Source organism: Gastrolobium bilobum, unplaced genomic scaffold (assembly GCF_033153095.1).
Source record: "Gastrolobium bilobum isolate Gb01-03AN ecotype WA unplaced genomic scaffold, APGP_CSIRO_Gbil_v1 utg1662, whole genome shotgun sequence".
Classification (NCBI taxonomy): Eukaryota; Viridiplantae; Streptophyta; class Magnoliopsida; order Fabales; family Fabaceae; genus Gastrolobium; species Gastrolobium bilobum.
In genome coordinates, this window is record NW_026896161.1 from 183,639 (window position 1) to 204,875 (window position 21,237).

The following is a 21,237-nucleotide window of genomic DNA, read 5'->3' on the forward strand; positions in this document are numbered from 1 at the left end:
TTATCCAGTTACTCATATATAATATTAACAGTAATATTGAGACAAAATATAAAACAGGATAAATAGTGCTTTTATTTATTTGCGACAATACAAAGGTCCACATATGTCCTAATCTAATTAAAAGATTGTCTCTAGGACATCCATATACTAACAAGCTCCCACTTGGCCTAGAGCCAATCAGACCTAAGTCGTATACCTAAAGCCTCATAATGACTATAATGTTTTCTATGAGAAACAGCCTTTGTCAGAGAATCAGCTAGGTTATCATCTGTGGGAATATAATCCATCTTTACATCCATCCTATCAATGATTTCTCTAATCAGGTGATATCTGCGGAGCACGTGCTTAGGTCTTTGATGAGACCTAGGTTCCTTTGACTGCGCAATGGCTCCAGTGTTGTCGCAAAGCAACTGTATGGGCTCATCCACGCTTGGAACCACCCTAAGTTTAGATATGAACTTCTTGATCCACACGTCCTCCTTAGCTGCTCCTGAAGCAGCTATATATTCAGCTTCTGTCATTGAATCTGCTGTTGTCTCCTGCTTGGAACTCTTCCAAGATACTGCCCCACCATTTAAGGTGAATACGAACCCTGACTGTGACTTGCAGTCATCTTTGTCACTCTGAAAGCTGGCATCAGTAAACCCTTTCACTGTTAGCTCATCAACCCCACCATAGACCAGAAACGCATCCTTAGTTCTTCTTAAGTATTTAAGGATGGTCTTGACTGCTGTCCAGTGACCCTCTCCAGGGTCCGACTGGTATCTGCTCGTAATGCTCAAAGCATATGAGACATCTAGTCTCGTACATATCATGGCATACATGATGGATCCAATAGCCTAAGCGTATGGAATTTCACTCATGCGATCCTTCTCAGGCTGTGACTTAGGACACATAGCCTTTGAAAGATGTACCCCATGACTGACAGGAAGAAAACCCCTTTAGCATCTTGTCAACATACGTGGATTGAGATAAACCCAGCAGCCTCTTGGATCTATCTCTACAGATCTTTATACCAAGTATAAAGGCCGCTTCTCCCAAATCCTTAATGGTGAAGCTTTTTGAAAGCCACTCTTTCATTGTTTGTAATGTGGGGATGTCATTTCCTATTACCAATATGTCATCTACATAAAGTACCAGGAAGACGACATTACTCTCACTAACCTTCTTGTAAACACAAGGTTCATCCTCGTTCTTGATAAAACCGTTACTCTTAACGACTTCATCAAAATGAATATTCCAACTCCTTGATGCTTGCTTTAGCCCATATATCGACCTTTGAAGTTTGCATACCATATGCTCCTGATCTTTGATTTCAAAGCCCTCAGGTTGTGTCATGTACACTTCCTCCTTCAAGAACCCATTCAAGAAGGCGGTCTTGACATCCATTTGCCAAATTTCATAGTCGTGATATGCCGCTATTGCAAGCATGATCCTAATAGATTTGGTCATGGGAACAGGCGAGAAAGTCTCATCATAGTCAACTCCTTGTCTTTGACGATACCCTTTCGCAACCAACCTAGCTTTGTAGGTCTGAACGTTGCCATCTGCATCAGTCTTTCTTTTAAAAACCCATTTGTTACCGATAGGAACTATTCCTTGCGGTTTAGGAACCTAGGTCCATACCTTGTTTTGATACATCTAATCCATTTCAGATTCCATGGCTTCAAGCCATCTAGAAGAGTCAACATCCTTGACTGCCTCTTCGTAGTTACTTGGTTCATCATCCTCGACGGTTTGCTGATTCTCAATCACAAACCCATACCTCTCAGGTGGATGGATGACCCTCGTTGACCTACAGAGTTGTGTGTTTACTTCTCCATTGGAGAACGTCGCCTGCGGAGCAGACTCGGGTTCCTCAATCTGTTCATGTGGTTCTTGAACTTCTTCAAGATCAATCTTACTCCCACTGGCTCTTTGAGAGATCAAATCCTTCTCAAGGAACTCAGCATTCTTTGACACAAACACCTTGTGTTCATCCATGGAGTAAAAGTAGTATAGTACCTTTGGGATACCCCACAAATAGACATTTAGTACTCTTAGCACTAAGCTTGTCTGATGCCAACGCTTTGACATAAGCTGGCGATCCCCATACCCTGAGGTAACTCAGGTTGGGTCTCTTACCATTCCATATCTCATATGGTGTGGTCTGAACAGATTTAGACGGTACCCTATTTAGAAGGTATGCCGCTGTGTCTAAGGCATATATCCCCAAAACGATTTTGGAAGTTGAGTCTCACTCGTCATAGACCTGACCATGTCTAACAAGGTCCTGTTTCTCCTTTCGGAGACACCATTTGGGTGTGGTGTGTAAGGTGCAGTAAACTGCGAGAGAATTCCATTTTCTCTCAGATAATCCTGAAACTCATGGCTTAGATATTCACCATCACGATCTGATTGTAATGTCTTAATCATCTTGCCACGCTGTTTCTCTTCTTCATCCCTAAACTCCTTGAACTTTTCAAAGGCTTCAGATTTATATCTCATTAGGTACACGTACCCAAATCTTGATTTGTCATCAGTAAAGGTGATGAAATAGGAGTATCCTCCTCTAGCTTCTATAGACATTGACCCACAAACATCAGTGTGAATGAGTTCTTATAACTCACTAGCCCTATGACTCTCAAGCCCTTTGGGCTTGTGACAAGTCATTTTCCCAGCTAGACAACATTCACATTGTCCATAGGATTCCAAATCCATGGAATCTAGGTATCCATTTGCATGCATCCTAGAATATCTTGTTTCGTTTATGTGCCCTAGTCTACAATGCCAAAGATAAGATTGATTATCTATCCTAGGTCATTTCACGGCTATATTGAGCACTTCAGTTCTCATTTCCAGAACATACAATCCATTTATTAAAGAAGCAGTACCATAAACAATATCATTCGAAATGATAGAAAATGTACCATTCTTAATACTAAAAGTAAAACCATCTTGTTCTAAACAAGAAACAGAAATAATGTTTCTAGAAATGTTTGGAACATAAAGACAATTATTCAAATGCAATAAAAGGCCCGTAGGCAAAATAAGGTTGGCATCTCCAACAGAATGAGCAGCAACCCATGCTCCATTGCCAACGCGGAGGTCCACCTCGTTTCTCTCCAATCTCCTTGGGCTCCTAAGCACCTGCAACATATTGCAGATATGAGAACCACAACTGGTATCCAATACCCATGAGGTAGGATTAACACAAGAATAATTTATCTCAATCATGAAAGTACCTGAGGTAGAAGCATCACCATGCTTCTTGTCCTTCACACTCTTCAGGTAGTCTGGACAATTCCTCTCCCAATGGCCTTTCTTGCCACAATGGAAGCACTCAACATCGCTTTTGTCCCTGGATGCACTCTTACCTTTCTTTTTGTCTTTCTTCTTCTTGGGTTTTCCTTGGGGTTTAAGGGAGTCTCCTTTCGCAGGCTCCTTGCCCTTACCCTTTTCCTTGCTAGGCCCACCAATCAGAAGAGTATGTGTCCTATTGTAAGAACCCGCACCGTTAATTAAGGAATTTAATTAATAAATTATGAGAAAATAGGAAATGATTCCATAATTGACCCTAATAATTATTATGAGGCTTTAATAATTATAGTAAGTGAGTAATAATGTTGAAAGTTGCTTTTCAGAAGAAAAGTGCAGATACCGGTTCTGGTAGCCGGTATAAATGCGTGCCGAAAAAGTATCCCAGAAAATTATAATAAGTGCATGATAATTACTAGAATGATATGTAGGACTTGTAAAACGAGTTTCAAGTCCAAATAATGAGAACTGGTGCTAGAAACCGGTACTGACTTTGAAAAGCGCGTACCGAAAAGGTGCTCAGAAAATTATAAGAAAAATATGATAATTCTTGGAAAAATGTGTAGTTTCAGATTTCAAAGTTTGGGATTAAAATGCTAAGCGTAGCAATTAAAGTTAATACTATGTGTTAATTGGGTAAGTGGCTATAAATACTCTAATCATTGGGCACAAAACCCTAGACCTGATTTTCCTACTGCCTCCATATTCTGAAACACCTCCAGCCACCCTTTGCTACCTTCTCCTCCTTTGTGGTGAGCCAAGGAGCTTCCTTTCTCCTGGGTTTCTTCTCCAAATACCTTGAGGCTTGTGAGAGCTTGCTTGGTGTGGGAGTGTGAAGGCTTTTTTGAGTTCTTGTCACTGTGAGTGAGGTGGAGAGGTTCTGAGTTTGTAAGTTGAAGTTGAGTGTGTGAGCCTTGGTTATGGCACTTTGAGGTCCAAGTGGTGACCTTTGGTGAGAAAGAACCAACCTTTGTGAAGGCATTTTCATTTTCTGTGCAAGTCAGAGTTTAGGAGCTAGTTGTGAGCTCCAAGAGCAACCATTTGCCTCTGTTTTGGCTTGTGGTATGTTTATCACCTTTGATCTTATATTTAGTAATAGGCCTTTCAGAAAAAAATCTAACTATACAGTAACGGTATTTAAGTATGAAGATTAGCTGGATAGCTGACCCTCTTAATCCGTTCTTGCAAAAGAAAGGGTATAATTTTTCCACTTTTTAAGTGAAGTATGATTTTCCCCGCTTAATGGATAACCGTTTGCTATCAATGGGTAGTCTTTCTCATCTGAAATTGCCAATTAAAGTGATTGGGTTTGCACCAATCGAAACCATAAATTCAATATACAATAGAAGAATATAAGAAGCAGAGTATATATTAAGAGTAGATTTTTTTTTTGCAACGTTATTAAGTAAGATGGTGTGAATGGAGTTCTTCCATTCTTAACCTTAACACACCGATACTGGAATAATTTTTTTCCTTTCTTTTTTGTTTTAGTTCTATGATCTGAACGAGTCGCACATACACCCTAGTACACGTTCCTCGACGCTGAGGGCATCCATGAAGGGCGGGGGATTTCGTGACATTTCGGATTGGCTGTCTTGTCTTCCTAATAAGTTGTTTCATAGTTGGCATGGCTAGTCGTATACATAATCAGCTGGTTTCGATCAATCCTAACCCCTGATGATTATATTAGGAATTACTTATATTATATCCTAGGAATAGATTAATTAATAGAAATATTCTATTCAGTCCGGTAAGAAGATTAATAAGATCAAATCAAATCTCAAACTATGTATTCGCGAGGAATAGGAATTTTGGCTGCGAATTCTTTTTTCAAACCGCTACAAGATCAACAATTCCATGGGCTTGAGCTTCTGCTGCTGACATAAAAACATCCCTTTCCATGTCTTCGGATACAAGCCATAAAGGTTTGCCCGTTCTTTGTACATAAACCCTTGTTATAGTTTCGCGCAGTTTCAGTAGTTCTTCTGCTTCTAGTAAAAATTCTCCCGTTTGTGCCTCATAAAAAGAACTAGCGGGTTGATGTATCATTACCCTGATGATATAACATACATAATAAAGTAAAGGTTTATTCTCTCTCGCACGATAAGTCGAGTAAACAATAAGAATAATATAATAAAGAACACAAAGATAGAATTCAACAACCGTACGGGCATCTTTTTGTATTGCATACGGCTCTACTTATGGGGTATGGAATCTCTTTTTACCTTCCATCTAAAAAAAAAAAAAGAAAAAATACCTACTCTCTCAGATCCTAGATCCATAAATGATTCAATAACCAACCTTCCTTTTTGTTTGGGAGTATTTTAAAAATACTATGATGGTTCCGTTGCTTTCTTATTTTGTCTCGTCTGTTATTCAGCAATCCAAAAGTTTTTTTTTTTCAATTTCAAATAGTTATAAAAAAACAATTGTTTTTTTCATATTTTTTTCATAACATAAATCTTGTTAAAAGTTTTGTGGTGTGAAAACTGAAAACAAAAAAGTTTGTGACACCGAAATAGGCTCCTGATAGATCAGATAAAATCGTAAATACCCCCTTTTTCATACTACTCTTTCGATAGATAATCAAATGTTAAAAAAATTCCATATCGAACTCGAAGTGCCATGCTATTATTACTTAATTTTCTTATGGCGAAGGCATAGTCTTTTTTTTTCTTCAAATAAAAAACTCATTGGCGCCAAGCGTGAGGGAATGCTAAACGTTTGGTAATTTCTCCTCCTGCCAAAATAAAAGATCCCATTGAAGCGGCTAATCCCATGCATACTGTCTGTACATCTGGTTGTACAAATTGCATAGTATCAAAAATAGCTATTCCGGGTATTACCCATCCGCCCGGAGAATTTATAAACAGGTACAAATCTTTGTTATCGTCCTCTATACTGAGATAGACTATAAGGCCAATAATTTGATTCGATATTTCACTATCAACCTCCTGGCCTAAAAAAAGTAGTCTTTCTCGATAAAGTCGATTGATTCAGATCAAATTGGATCCATTAAGAGCCGTACATGCACCTTTTGATGCATACGGTTCACCAAAAATCGCAAAAAGGAATCAATGTGTCGATTTCAACCCTTTTTCATATTGATAATCAAAAATGGACTTTTTCGAACTTCAAAAGAAAGGTCTATTTTCTTACATTTTTATTTCAAGAAAAATCAACTTTGGACGCCTTTAATTAGTATTAGTTATTATATATATTAGTTAGATTATATCTATATAAACCTATCCTCTATTATAATAGAAAAAAAAAATGGACTAAACTTATTGAACGAACTTCTCATTGATGTATTGTTTTCGTCGAGATCAAACCCAAATCGCAATGTCATTTTCTTGTTTCTGAATGGGCTTGCTAAATTCTTTTAGGTTGATTTTCTAGTTTACTCACCATAAAACTCATTAGACAGCTCCAAGGATCACTTTCCAAGCTTCAAATGAGATCAAGCACCTATCCTAACTTTGTGGTCACTAAAGGGGCGCCACTTTATTTTCCATGTTTCTCTCAAAATACAACCCCCTCTATGGTGTTTGATGGAGGGTTTTTATCACCAAGCGATTTCAAGTATTTTTCATGTTGGAAGTTTTAAATTTTAATGGCTATTTGAAGAAGTGAAATCTTCAAGCTTGCCTGTGGTGGTTCGGCCATGGGGTCTGTTTTCACGGGAATGAAGAAAAGAAGAATGAAATTGATATGAACCTCATCAAGAACAAGCTTCTTGATAAGAACCATATTAATAAAGAACCTTGACCCGTTATCTATGGAAGAAGATAAGAACTAAAGATATAAGAAAGATAAAGACGCCACACTCAAGAAATAAGAAGGTGAGTGATATGTATGATTTGAATGGCGCAAGAATAAGCTTCTTGATAAGTTCAGATTTCTAGATAATAATCAAAGAGAAGAAACGTCTCTACTATATTATAACTTCAAAATCTGATTACAAGAGTTGTTGTATCCTCCCTTATTTATACTTGGAACATCCCTCCAATAATAAGAAAAGACTAACAAATGAAAAGACACTAATTTAAAGTTGACAATTTGGAAAAAGGAAAAAGACTCTAATCAGGCCACTAAACATTAATGACATTGGAAATGTGAATCAACCCCACTAAGAAATAATAACATTGAAAAAGCTATCAGCCCTACTAAGCATTAATGACATAGAAAATTTCTAATTATTCCACTCAATCTCCCTTGCACTGATGGCATTAACTGAATTCTGATTATGAATAAAGTTGAACTTGATATCTTCATGATTAACCCATATTTGCTGGATCAACCCACTAAGAGCTTCTTTAAACTTCTTGGCCCTTGATCTTGTGATTGGTCCATTTGGCAATTGTAATGGACTGATATTTACAACCTTCTCCAATTTCAAGGAAACAACTTCCAAAGGAGATTTCAAAGGGGAGGTTTAGATTACAAATCCGACCAATATTTACAACCTCCTCCAATTTCACAAACTTTAACATCTGAGCTAGAGAAAGCACTGATACAGTTGACAAAGACAACTAAAGCGTTCATGAACGAGACAAGGACTCATTATAAAATCAAGATGCTTCAATCAGAAATCTGGAAACTCAAATTGGGCAGTTGTCAAGACAATTAGCTGAGAGAAGTCCTGGAACATTCCCCAGTGACACTATAATCAACCCAAGGGAGCACTGCAATGCCATCATTACTAAAAGCGAAGATTTAGAAAAAGTGAAAGCCCCTGCAAGGAAGAATGAGCACACTCAAGAAGACAAGGAAGGAGCAAATGATAAGATCCCCAATAGGAATGGAGGAATGGATTTACTAGGAATGGAAATTCTAACCCCAAATTCATCCACCAACATAACCTGTTAAGAACAGAGCGTATCTCACGCTACAGACCTCGGAATCGGACGTTTCCAAATCGAGGTGAAAGATCTCTTTCTGAATCGCGACTTTGACTCAAGAATCACTGAAAAACGACGCATATATCAGGAGATATGAACCGAGACTATTTTGGACGAAAATTGAAGGTTTTGGGTGATAGGGTTTGATACAAGAATTTGTGAACACAATCAAGAAACAATAACTGGAAGGCGCCACAATCCAAAGATTGATAAGCCTATGAACGCCACAAGGATTAGCACCCTTGATAAGTTCTGAGATCTCAAAAGAACCCTAGAGAAGCTAGTCTCTCACCAAAAAAAAGGTTATCTTTTTATTCTGAATTCCCCTTTCAAAAGCTATGGTGTTCCCTTATATAGTGGGTAACATCCATATTGAGTTTAACCTAAAAGTGCTTACACATAAAAGAAAATAGACAGCACAATAAGCCTTATTACAAAAGTTTAACTGAATATAAGAAAAATAAAATTAAGTGCAGAATTTGGGTCAAGTAAAAATAAAGCCTTCATGCATATCCATTGAGGCTTATTCTTCAAAGTCTTCAATTTGAATTAAGTGTATCATTTTGGGCTCTTCTTCCTTTAGACTTGGGCTTGTCTCAAGTAAAGTGGTCACCAAGAGATTTAGAGCCTCTTTAGCCTTTTTAGCTTTTGCTCTTGTCATTGGACCTCCAAGACCTTGTATGTCCTTCAAGTTTTTTGTCTTGGTCATGCCACCTCATATGTCCTCATCATTCCCTCCTTCTTTAAAAGAATTTGTCCTCAAATTGTAATCCTCTTCTCCTGCATAAAAAATGGACAAATCAGCCACATTAAAAGTAGCTCTTACACCATACTCACCAGGAAGGTCTATTTTGTAGGCATTATCATTAATTTTGGACAGCACTTGGAAAGGGCCATCTCTTCTTGGTTGAAGCTTAGATTTCCTTTGGGAAGGGAACCTCTCTTTTCGCAAATGAACCCAAACCCAATCACCTGGTTCAAAAATTACCTTCTTCCTTCCTTTATTTGCCTGCTTAGCATAGCTCTCTACCCTTTTCTCAATGTTTGCTTTTACCTTTTCATGTAGTTTTCGCACATATTCAGCCTTACTCTTACCATCTTTATGCTGAAAAATAGAGTTGTTAGGCAAAGGTAACAAATCAAGAGGAGTGAGAGGGTTAAAGCCATAAACAAAATTTCAAAAGGAGAAAAATGAGCAGCACTATGAACTCCCCGGTTATATGCAAACTCAACGTGGGGCAAACATTGTTCCCATGACTTGATGTTCTTTTTAATTACAGCCCTCAAAAGAAAAGAAAGAGTTCTATTCACTACCTTAGTTTGGCCATCAGTTTGTGGATGACAAGTAGTAGAAAAGAGAAGTTTAGTCCCCGACTTACTCCATAATGTCCTCCAAAAATGGCTTAAGAATTTAGTATCACGATCAGAGACAATGCTTCTTGGAAGTCCATGGAGTCTTACCACTTCCTTGAAGAAAAAATCAGCAATATGGATTGCATCATCAACTTTTTTTGCACGGAATAAAATGTGTCATCTTAGAAAACCTGTCCACCACAACAAAAATAGAATCTTTACCATTTATAGACCGAGGTAGTCCTAACACAAAAGTCCATAGAAATATAAATCCAAGGGCAATCTGGAATAGGTAAAGGAGTATACAACCCATGAGGCAATAATTTAGACTTAGACTGCTTACATACAATGCATCTTTCACACAATTTATGTACATCACGCTTCATGTGTGGCCAATAAAAATGTTCATGCAGCATGTCTAGAGTCTTTTGGATTCCAAAATGTCCTATCAATCCCCCCGCATGTGCCTCTTTCACAAGTAATTCCCTAATGGAACCTTTAGGAACACACAATCTCTTTTCTTTAAACAAGTAATCATTGTGCCTAAAGAATCCATTTTGAGCAGCATCCACACAAGTTTCATAGATTTGTGCAAAGTCTGGATCATGCTCATACAATGCCTTAATATGATCAAAACCAATGGACTTAGTTTCAAGAGTAGAGAACAAAGCATACCTTCTTGAAAGTGCATCTGCAACTACATTAGACTTACCTTTCTTGTGCTTGATCACATAGGGAAACTGCTCCAAGAACTCTACCCATTTGGCATGCTTTTTGTTATGCTTGCCTTGTCCTTTTAAGTACTTTAAGGACTCATGGTCACTGTTGATGACAAACTCTTTGGGCAAGAGATAGTGTTGCCATGTTTGCAAAGCCTTTACCAATGCATACAATTCCTTATCATATGTGGAATAATTAAGAGCATCCCCATTCAGTTTTTCACTAAAATAGGCAATGGGATGCCCCTCTTGCATCAAAACAGCCCCTATCCCCACATTAGATGCATCACATTCAATCTCAAAAGATTTAGAAAAATTAGGCAATACAGGAATAGGTGCATGAGTTAATTTATCTTTGAGGGCAGCAAAGGCTTTCTCTTGTTTTTCACCCCATTTAAAACCAACATGCCTTTTAATCACTTCATTCAAGGGTGCAGCTATGGTACTGAAATCTTTAACAAATTTCCTATAGAAACTAGATAAGCCATGAAAGCTTCTCACCTCACTTACATTCTTAGGAGTTGGCCACTCTTGAATAGATTTCACCTTCTCTTGATCAACTTGCACTCCTTGTGAGCTAACAACAAAACCAAGAAAAACAACATGGTCTATACAAAACACACATTTTTCCATGTTAGCATACAATTTCTCATGCCTTAGTGCTTCCACAACGTACCTCAAATGTACAAGATGATCATCATAGGATTTGCTATAAATCAGAATATCATCAAAATACACTACAACAAACTTCCCTAAAAATTCCCTTAACACATGATTCATTAATCTCATGAAGGTACTAGGTGCATTAGTTAAACCAAAGGGCTTAACCATTCATACAGCCCATATTTAGTTTTAAAAGCTGTTTTCCATTCATCCCCTTCTCTAATCCTAATTTGATGGTATCCACTTTTCAAATCAATTTTAGAAAAGACACAAGCACCATGCAATTCATCCAATAAATCATCCAATCTAGGAATGGGGTGCCTATACTTTACCGTGATGTTATTCATGGCTCTACAATCAGTGCACATCCTCCAAGTTCCATCTTTCTTAGGTACTAGAATGACTGGAACTGCACATGGACTTAGGCTTTCTTACACCCATCCTTTTTGTTGGGCTTCCTCCTTCAATGCTAAGCCCAAGCCCATTTGAGGGGTTTCCTAAAAACCCTAACCCTAATTTCCACCTCCTCTATATATACTCATTAGTTGTGGGTGGAGGCTAGGTCAGATTTTGAGAGAACAAATTTGAGAGAAAAATTATTTGATTGTTTGAGTAAAGCTTTATGCTTTGCATTTGAGAGATCTCTAGAGAGAGTTTGAGTGAAACATCTCTAGGGTAGTTTGATTATCACCATTGTTGGAGAGGTTGAGTTAACCACCACATTGGTGTATTTGATTCTTTGTAACCATTATTTTCATAATGGATTTTTGATCTGGACTAGGTCCCGTGGGTTTTTACTTCTTCATTGAAAAAGGTTTTCCCACGTTAAATCTGGTTGTGTTCTTCTTCTCTCTCTCTCCTGTGTTTACGTTTGATTTTTCCGCTGCGCTGCCTGACCTGGTGAAGTTCAGGCTGAGGTATTGCCGAGATCCGAGATCAGGATCTTGTTGATTGACTTCCGCATAAAGGCCCCTGAGCCGAGCTTGAGGGAACCGAGTTTTCCTAACAGTGGTATCAGAGCCCGAGTTTGACGGGTTCTGAAGGAGACGAGATGGAGACCAGTGGCATAACTCATGATGGAGATATGTTCAAGTTGACCGCAGACAACTTCACTTATTAGAGACCGATGATGGAAGATCATATCTACTGCAAAGATTTGCATGAGCCCATTATCCTTGATGAGAGACCGGCAGGCAAAACTGATAAGGAGTGGGAGATCCTGAGTCGGAAGGCGGTAGCCACGATCAGGAAATATATTGATAAAAGCCTCTTTGAGCACGTGTCTGAGTTCACGAACGTGTATGAGTTGTGGACGAAGCTGGAGTCCATGATTCAGAAGAAGAATCCCAAGAACAAAGCACACCTGGTTCGCCGACTTGTTAAGCTTGAATACAAGGACGACATGAGCATGATTGAACACCTACAAAGGTATTGTGAATCAAGTGTCAAAGGCTGATATGAAAATTGATGAAGAATTGCAGACATTGCTGCTGTTGAGCTCGCTGCCAGAAAGCTGGGATACTCTGGTGGTGACTCTGAATAACTCGACTCCAGATGGAAAATTGAAGATAGTCGTCGTGACAGACAACCTCCTGGGCGAAGAATCCAGGAGAAGAGAACGAGGTACTTCAAGTACGTCTAAGGCCAACTTTGTTGAGAACAAAGGGAAATCTGACTCCCGTGGTAGAAGTAAGAGCCGCGGTAGAGGTCGTGACAGACGAGAAAAGTCTAGAGGTCGGTCAAAGCCGAAATATGAGTTGAAGTGCTTTTACTGTGGAAAGACGGGTCACAAGAAGCCAGACTGCTGGACCCTGCAGAATGATGAGAAGAATGGCTCTGTGAAGCCGGATCAGATTATTGCCAAGAAGAGGGAAGACAAGAGCACCACTGCGGTGGCTGCCAACCCGGATGCCGAGATATTCCTCCTTAGTGAGGATAATTATTTGAATGTTGCATAAGATGACTGCACCTAGATTGTTGACTCCGGTGCCTCCTTCCATGTTACTCCACACAAAGGTTTTTTCTCCTCTTATCGAGGTGGTGATTTTGGAGTCGTGAAGATGGGAAATCAAGTGACTAGCAAGATTGTTGGTGTCGGTGATGTAACTCTGACCACGGATGTCGGATGTCGACTTGTGTTGAAAGATGTGAGGCATGTTCCTCACATGCGTTTGAACCTAATCTCGGTAGGCAAACTTGATGATGCCGGGTTAGTGAACTACTTCGGTAGTGTGAGATGGAAGCTGGCCAAGGGAAACTTGGTCGTGGCCCGAGGTAAGAAGGAAGGCTCCTTGTACGTGATGCAAGGAAAGATCAATGGCGGAGAAGCCAATTCTGTTCGAGATGAACCTAGCTTGGAGCTATGGAACAAGCGCCTCGGCCACATGAGCGAGAAAGGGCTCCAGATTCTGAACAAGAAAGGATTATTGACCGGTTTGAAAGGCCAATCGTTGGAGAGTTGCACGCACTGCCTAGCTGGAAAGCAGCACCGGGTTTCTTTTATGAGACCGGATCAACCTAGACGACACAGGTATATTCTTGGCCTCGTCCATACTGATGTCTGCTCCATGTCGGAAAGATCCCTTGGAGGAGCTCAATACTTTGTTTCATTTATTGATGACCATTCCTGCAAAGTGTGGGTGTATTTGTTGAAGTATAAAGACCAGGTACTCCAATTTTAGAAAAGACACAAGCACCATGCAATTCATCCAATAAATCATCCAATCTAGGAATGAGGTGCCTATACTTTACCGTGATGTTATTGATGGCTCTACAATCAGTGCACATCCTCCAAGTTCCATCTTTCTTAGGTACTAGAATGACTGGAACTGCACATGGACTTAGGCTTTCTTGCACCCATCCTTTTTGCATCAAGTCTTCAACTTGTCTTTGAATCTCTTTAGTCTCTTGTGGGTTACTCCTATAGGCTGGTCTGTTAGGCAAGGAAGGCCCTGGAATGAGATCAATTTGATGTTCTATACCTCTTAGAGGTGGTAACCCATGAGGAACCTCTTTAGGAAAAACATCTTTAAATTCCTGCATCATAGAAGAAACCTCATTTGGAAGAGAGTTAGTAGGACTTGCATCTTTGATATTATTACATTCATTACTCAAAAGTAAAAGCATTGGCTTTTTCAATTGCATAGCCTTTTTCACCTCCTTTTTGTTTATAAACAAATTTTGTGTTTGTCTCTATGTTTTTCTCTCTTTTTCTTGCTCTCTTCCACTCTCTTTCCCCTTTTTCTCTCCACTTTCTTTTCTCTCTTGCTTTTTTTATCTCTCATTTTCAAATGATCCTCACTAACTTCTATTGGAGTCAAAGGTGCAAGAATAGTCTTGCGTTCTTTATGCACAAAAGAGAATTTGTTGGTGTAACCATCATGAATAACTTTCTTATCATATTGCCAAGGTCTCCCTAGAAGCAAATGACAAGCCTCCATTGGTACCACATCACATAAAACTGTATCCTCATACTTTCCTATGGAGAAGTTCACATCAACTTGTTTGCTTACAGTCACTTCACCATCCTCACTAAGCCATTGAAGCTTGTATGGCAACGGGTGAGCTTTGGTTTCCAAACCCAATTTTGACATCATTCTAGCACTTGCAACATTGGTACAACTCCCTCCATCAATAATTAAAGAGCATATCTTTCCTTGGATAAGGCATCTAGTATGAAAAATATTCTCCCTTTGACTATCATCCAGGTCTTTTGCTTGGCTACCCAACATCCTTCTTACCATAAACAAATCTCCTTCCGGTATTATTTCTCCAATATACTCATCTTCTTCATCATGTGAGGCAGAATCTGAAGAAGACTCACTAGTAATCTCTCCATCCTCTTTAAGTAACATAGTCTTCTTAGTTGGACATTCTGAAGCTATGTGACCTCTTCCCAAACACTTGAAACATTTTATTTCACTATTCCTTGTCTTCTTAGAGGTCTCATTGGACTTAATTTGAGTCCTTTGAGGTGCAGCAGTGGGGTTGCTTGATGAAGTACCTCCCTCCTTCTTATTTCTGTCCTTTCAACTTGAAGAATTAAAATTAGAAGAGTTTTTCCTCATGACACCCTTTCTCTTGAGTTGTTGTTCTACCTTACTAGCTTGATGCACTAAATCCTCTAACTCCACATAATTTTGCAACTCCACAACATTCCTTATGTCACTATTCAGTCCATGCAAGAAACGTGCCATAGTAGCCTCCCGTTCTTCACTAACATTTGCTCTAATCAAGGAAACCTCCGTCTCTTTATAATACTCATCTACACTCTTGTTACCTTGTGTAAGCCGTTGAAGTTTATTGTGAAGGTCTCTATGATAATGGGAAGGAACAAATCTTCTTCTCATTAGCCTTTTGATCTCCACCCAATTATCCACCAATGGTTCTTCATATCTTACCCTCTCCTTTTGCAATTGGTCCCACCAAATGAGAGCATAATCACTAAACTCCATGGCTGCCACCTTCATTTTCTTTTCTTCAGTATAGTTGTGACATGAAAATAAATGCTCAATCTTCATTTCCCACTCCAAATAGGCCTCCGGATCACTTTTTCCTTTAAAAGATGGTATATTAAGCTTCACCCCTTCAATTCTGTCTTCTCTAGCAACATTCTCATTATCTTTTCTTCTCCTTCTTTTAACTCTCCCTCTATGTCCATTATCATCATGATTCCCTTGATTTTCTAAGTGTCCAATTCTCTCATATAAGTCCTATGTTTGCTCCCTCATCATCGTTTGCATTCGATCCATAATGGCATCGATTAGCAACTTGTTTTCTCTCTCACGAGGAGGGCTACCTTCACCACCTGCATCTGCCATAATTCAAGGAAAAGAACAAGAATAAATGAAATTGGACCTCACCACTCGCTCACGTGTTTACACTCTTAAAATGTATCACTCGTGTTTGTTGCCTTTTTCCTCTCAATATCTCTCTTTAAGTTCTTAACAGAATTTCCAAGAACACTCAAGAGTACAATCCCAAACTCAAGAATTCGTAATGACACAATACAAATTAGAAATATGTCAAAGAAGGCAAGACAAAGAAAACCAAACCAAATTGAAGGAATTATTCAAGGAAGACACTTTGGACCTGATTTGAAAGTAGTAGTGTGTAACTACGCTTAAATAACAAGTAGCTGTATAGCATATATATATATATGTATATATATATATATATATTATTTTATATTTTTTTATAAAACCTGATGCTTCAATAAAATGGAATTTGTAATTTTGGAATGAAAAATTCAGATTTCAGTAATGCTAAACTGAATTTGATTGAATTCTCCACAAAACAAGCTATTATTTAACACACTAACAGCATACTACTCAAGGAACATGGATCGAAAGGATTAAAAATCAGGAACAATGATGAACATAGGATGAACCTTAAGAACACAAGTGCAGAAATTATGAACACAACAAGAAATTGAAACAAACAGAATATGAAAGGAACAAATTAGGAACCAACAACAAATGCTAAAAACAGAATTGCACAATTCAAAATTAAAAACACAAATACTAGGGATTAGGGTTACCAAATGTGTGATCAGAATTGATGGAAACAATGGAGAAAATCAAACCCAATTCCAATCCTAGAACTGAGCTCTGATTACCACATGATATGATCCCCAATAGGAATGGAGGAATGGATCTATTAGGAATGGAAATTCTAACCCCAAATTCATCCACCAACATGACCTGTTAAGAACAGAGCGTATCTCACGCTACAGACCTCGGAATCGAACGTTTCCAAATCGAGGTGAAAGATCTCTTTCTGAATCGCGACTTTGACTCAAGAATCACCGAAAACTAATGCTTATATCAGGAGATATGAATCGAGACTATTTTGGACGAAAATGGACGGTTTGGGTGATAGGGTTTGATACAAGAATTTGTGAACACAATCAAGAAACGATAACTGGAAGGCGCTACAATCCAAAGATTGATAAGCCTATGAACGCCACAAGGATTAGCACCCTTGATAAGTTCTGAGATTCTCAAAAGAACCCTAGAGAAGCTAGTCTCTCACCAAAAAAAGGTTATCTTTTTATTCTGAATTCCCCCTTCAAAAGCTATGGTGTTCCCTTATATAGTGGGCAACATCCATATTGAGTTTAACCTAAAAGTTCTTACACATAGGTTGTAACTAAAACTGAAAAAAAACGCTCTGCTAGGGTTTTCCTTTTCATGGAGGAAAATATAGCTACTGAAGGCCAAACCTCAAAAGAAGAAGAAGATCTACTACGTAGGAGTAATAAGAGAAATAAAGATGGAGATATGGTGTTTACTGAATCACAGTCTAGGGTTCCTAGACATGAATCTTGGATGGTTGACGACGGTAATAAAAAGATGACTTGGCGAGAGATGCTCATGCAACACAATGGTGAAATAGATGACTGGGAAGGAATGGATTGGAATTTGGAAGAAAATGTTGATCAAAGTGCACCTGCGGAGGAAGAGGATGTGAATTATGGTGGGATTAAAATGTGGACAGAGGAAGATGGTAAAACTCATTTTGGTTGTACTAGAAAAGCAAGAACAAGAATGCTGAAGGTTTGGGAAAAAGCTCTCATTGTAAAACTACTTGGAAGGAATACAGGAGTGGCTTTCATGAAAAAGAAGATTGAAATACTATGGGCTAGAGCTGGAAAGATTAACGTTACAGATGTAGGTAATGGATTCTATGTGGTGCAATTTAGCAACAAAGATGATCTTCTTTTTGCTCTAAATGGTGGTCCTTGGATTATTTTAGGCCATTATTTATCACTCCGACGTTGGGAGCCAGCTTTTAGACCAAATGCTGCAAGTGTGATGAAGATTGCAGCTTGGGTTCGATTACCGGGTATCCCACTGGAGTATTATGATGAAGCCTTTTTCCGCCGTATTGGTAACTGGCTAGGTAAAATGTTGAAGATCGATAAGACAACTAATGAGCATGTAAGAGGACAGTTTGCTCGAATTTGCGTGGAACTGGATCTTGCTCAGCCTTTGAAGGGTGAATATGTGTTGGACGGAGCAACTAAACAGATAGAATATGAAGGTTTAGGCCTTATTTGTTTCCATTGTGGGCGCTATGGACATAGTAAACATTGTTGTCCTGAGATACCAGTTGAAGGAAAGGATAATCAGCAAAATCAAGACGGGAAAAAAGATGAGGCTGAGTTTCAGAAAAATGGATTAGGTCCTTGGATGGTGGTGCAACGTCAACGTCGATCAAAAATTCAAACTCCAATGGCGGACAACAGGAAGCAGGAACCGGTTCGAAGGGAATCAAGGCGTAATCAAGGGAGTAATCAAGGGAATAATCAAGGGAGTAATCAAGGGAATAATCAATGGAGTAATCAAGGGAGTAATCAACCGCAATCAAATCAGCCGGTTATGATTGATAATCAATCAAATTCCCGTTACGCTGCTTTAATGGGCTCTAATGAAGATGATATTACTCATGATATCCCAGCGACTAATCCGGATGCTGTTATAAATGACGCCAATATGGTGGGCCCTCCTGTTAATATTGATATTAGTACATCTCAAGGGTCCAAACACAGAAACCCTAGAAGCCGTCCTAATGTTGAATTACAGGAACACCCCAACCGATTTACGTTAAGTGGGATTACGACAGGTCATGAAAAAGAAAATCAAATAAATGGGAAGATAGTTGACAGAGGTACCTCAAACAATAATACAACGAACTTGAGGAGGCAAGTTGCGATTCGTAATAGTAAGGACATTGGAGGTAAAAGCGGTGGAGATTCCATGGTGGCTAGGAGTACTGTTGCTGATTATAACAAAGATTGTTATCAAATGGAGGTGGATAAGGATGGTCAAAATATCAACGGCTTAGATCATGGCTTGTCCCAACCAAAAGCGCCTGATCCAAGTAGAGATAAAGGAAAGCATATCCCAATAAACCATAAGCTCAATATTGAGGTGGAGATGATTTCAGAATCTGAAACTCAGTGCAATGACAATGGGATGGCAGTGGACCCACAATCCTGCCAAATTACCATTGATTAATGTCTTTAGTTACATGGAATTGCCGCGGGGCGGCTAAAAAGTGCTTCAAATCAACGTTTCAAATGATGGTTCGAAGGCATAAGATTTAGGTGGCAGTTATTCTTGAACCTCGAGTAAGTGGTTCAAAAGCAAAACAGATAATAAAAAAGCTGGGTTTTAATAATTCAATAGTGGAGGATGCTCATGGATTTACGGGAGGTCTTTGGTTACTATGGAATAATGATAGGTGTTAGGTTCAAGCATTAAAACAGACCCATCAATTTATTCATGTTCGTGTTACATTGGCAGATCATCAAGCTTTTCTTTATATTGTTATCTATGCAAGTCCTAGAGAAGAAATTCGGAAGAGACTTTGGGATGATTTACTTCAGTTATCAGAAGATATCTCGGTTCCTTGGTTAATTGCAGGTGATTTTAATGAAATTGCCTTTCCAAGTGAGAAACGTGGTGGTGCTCCAGTTGATACTAGCAGATTTAATAAATTTGCTTCTCTTTTAACTGATATAAAGATGATTGATCTTGAAGGAATAGGTTCTAAATTTACATGGCGAGGACCAAGATTTCTTCATTTAGATAGAGTCTTTAAACGTTTAGATCGAGCTTGTAGCAATGCTGAATGGAGGTTGATGTTTCATGAAGGCCAGGTTCGAGTGCTTCCTCGTATTAACAGTGACCATAATCCTATCCTTATTACCTTAGAGCCAAGCAAAGTTGATGGGGTGGAACGCCCTTTCCGTTTTCATTCTTTTTGGTTGGATCATCAATTTTTTAACAATTTCATCAAGGAAAACTGGCGTCAGGATCAAAGAACAGTTGATAGTCTTCGTGATTTCACTCCTCTTATTAAGCAGTGGAATAAAGATGTGTTTGGTAATATCCATCATAAGAAAAACAGGATGATTGGTAGGCTTGAAGGTATCCAGAGGGCAATTTCTGAGCAGAATAAAAGCCATTTGGAAAAGATTGAAGGCAAGATAAGGGGTGAACTTGAACAAGTTTTTGAACAGGAGGAACTTTTGTGGTTTGAAAAGTCTCGTGCTACTTGGATAGCTCAAGGAGATAGGAATACAAAGTACTATCATACGAAAACAATTGTTAGACGTAGAAGGAGCAAGATCTTGGAGTTGAAAGATGATGCTGGAAACTTGATTAAAGAAGATCACAACATTGCACGGGTAATAAATGCTTACTTCTCTAAACTATTTTCTGAAGAAAACCATGATCGTCCATGGGTCCAGACTCTTTGGCCAAAGGTGGACGATGAGAATGTTGTTAACTTAGGTGCTCCAATTTCAAAAGATGAAGTCAGACGAGCTTTCTTTTCTATGAAAGATTCGAAAGCTCCATGGGAGGATGGCTATACCGCGGCATTCTACAAAAAGAACTGGGAATTTATTGGTGAACAGATTTGGAGAGATATCAAGTATTATGCAGAAAACCCTTCCAGCATTGAGGAAGTCAACGGTACTCTGATCACTTTGATCCCCAAAGTTCCTAAGCCAATGTATGTTTCTCAATTCAGGCCTATTTCTTTGTGTAATGTCATTTATAAGGGTATGAGCAAGATCATTGTGGATAGGCTTAAGCTTACAATGGAGAATTTAGTTTCTCCTTACCAAGCTAGCTTCGTGCCAAATCGTCAGCTTCAGGATAATATTATAGTAGCAAAGGAGCTGGTTCATTCTATGGGGAGAAGCTTATGATAAACTCAGTTGGAGTTTTATCTATAAAGTGCTTATTGAAGTTCAGTTTCCTGATTGGATGATTGGTGTTATAATGGCTTCTATAACTTCTAATCGTTCGAGGGTCTTGATAAATGGTGTGGCTTCGGATTGCATAGTTCCTCAGAGAGGAATTCGTCAAGGGGATCCAATATCTCCTTATATTTTTGTGTTGTGTGTTGAGAAGCTTTCCCACTTGATCGCTGAAAAAGCGACTATGGGTTCGTGGAAGCCTATTAGAGTCTGCAGAAGAGGGCCGAGTGTATCCCACCTTTTATTTGCAGATGATATCATTCTCTTTGCGGAAGCAGATATGGAGCAAGCTAAGGTGATTATGTATTGTATTAATCTCTTTTGTGAGATGTCGGGGCAAAGTGTTAGTGCAAATAAATCTTTGATTTATTTTTCCCCGAATACTGATACTCAAGTTGCTACAAGGATTGTCAACAGAATGGGCTTTAAGCGCACTTCTAGTATTGGCAGATATTTAGGCTCTATTGTTAAACAAGGGAGATATATTAAAGCAGACTATGGAGCTATCAAGGATAGGATACGTTCAAAA

The 21,237-nt window shown here is 38.8% G+C and overlaps 1 protein-coding gene across 1 annotated transcript; it reads right to left on the bottom strand.

The window, feature by feature from the left end:
• Positions 1-4,861: 4,861 nt before the first annotated feature.
• On the bottom strand, positions 4,862-6,293 carry LOC133298073 (ATP-dependent Clp protease proteolytic subunit; the record flags this gene model as incomplete). The annotated part of the gene is made up of 2 exons (XM_061497310.1): positions 4,862-5,350; positions 5,998-6,293. Coding segments are annotated over 2 exons (519 nt in total), but the record flags the coding sequence as incomplete, so codon positions are not given.
• Positions 6,294-21,237: the final 14,944 nt, after the last annotated feature.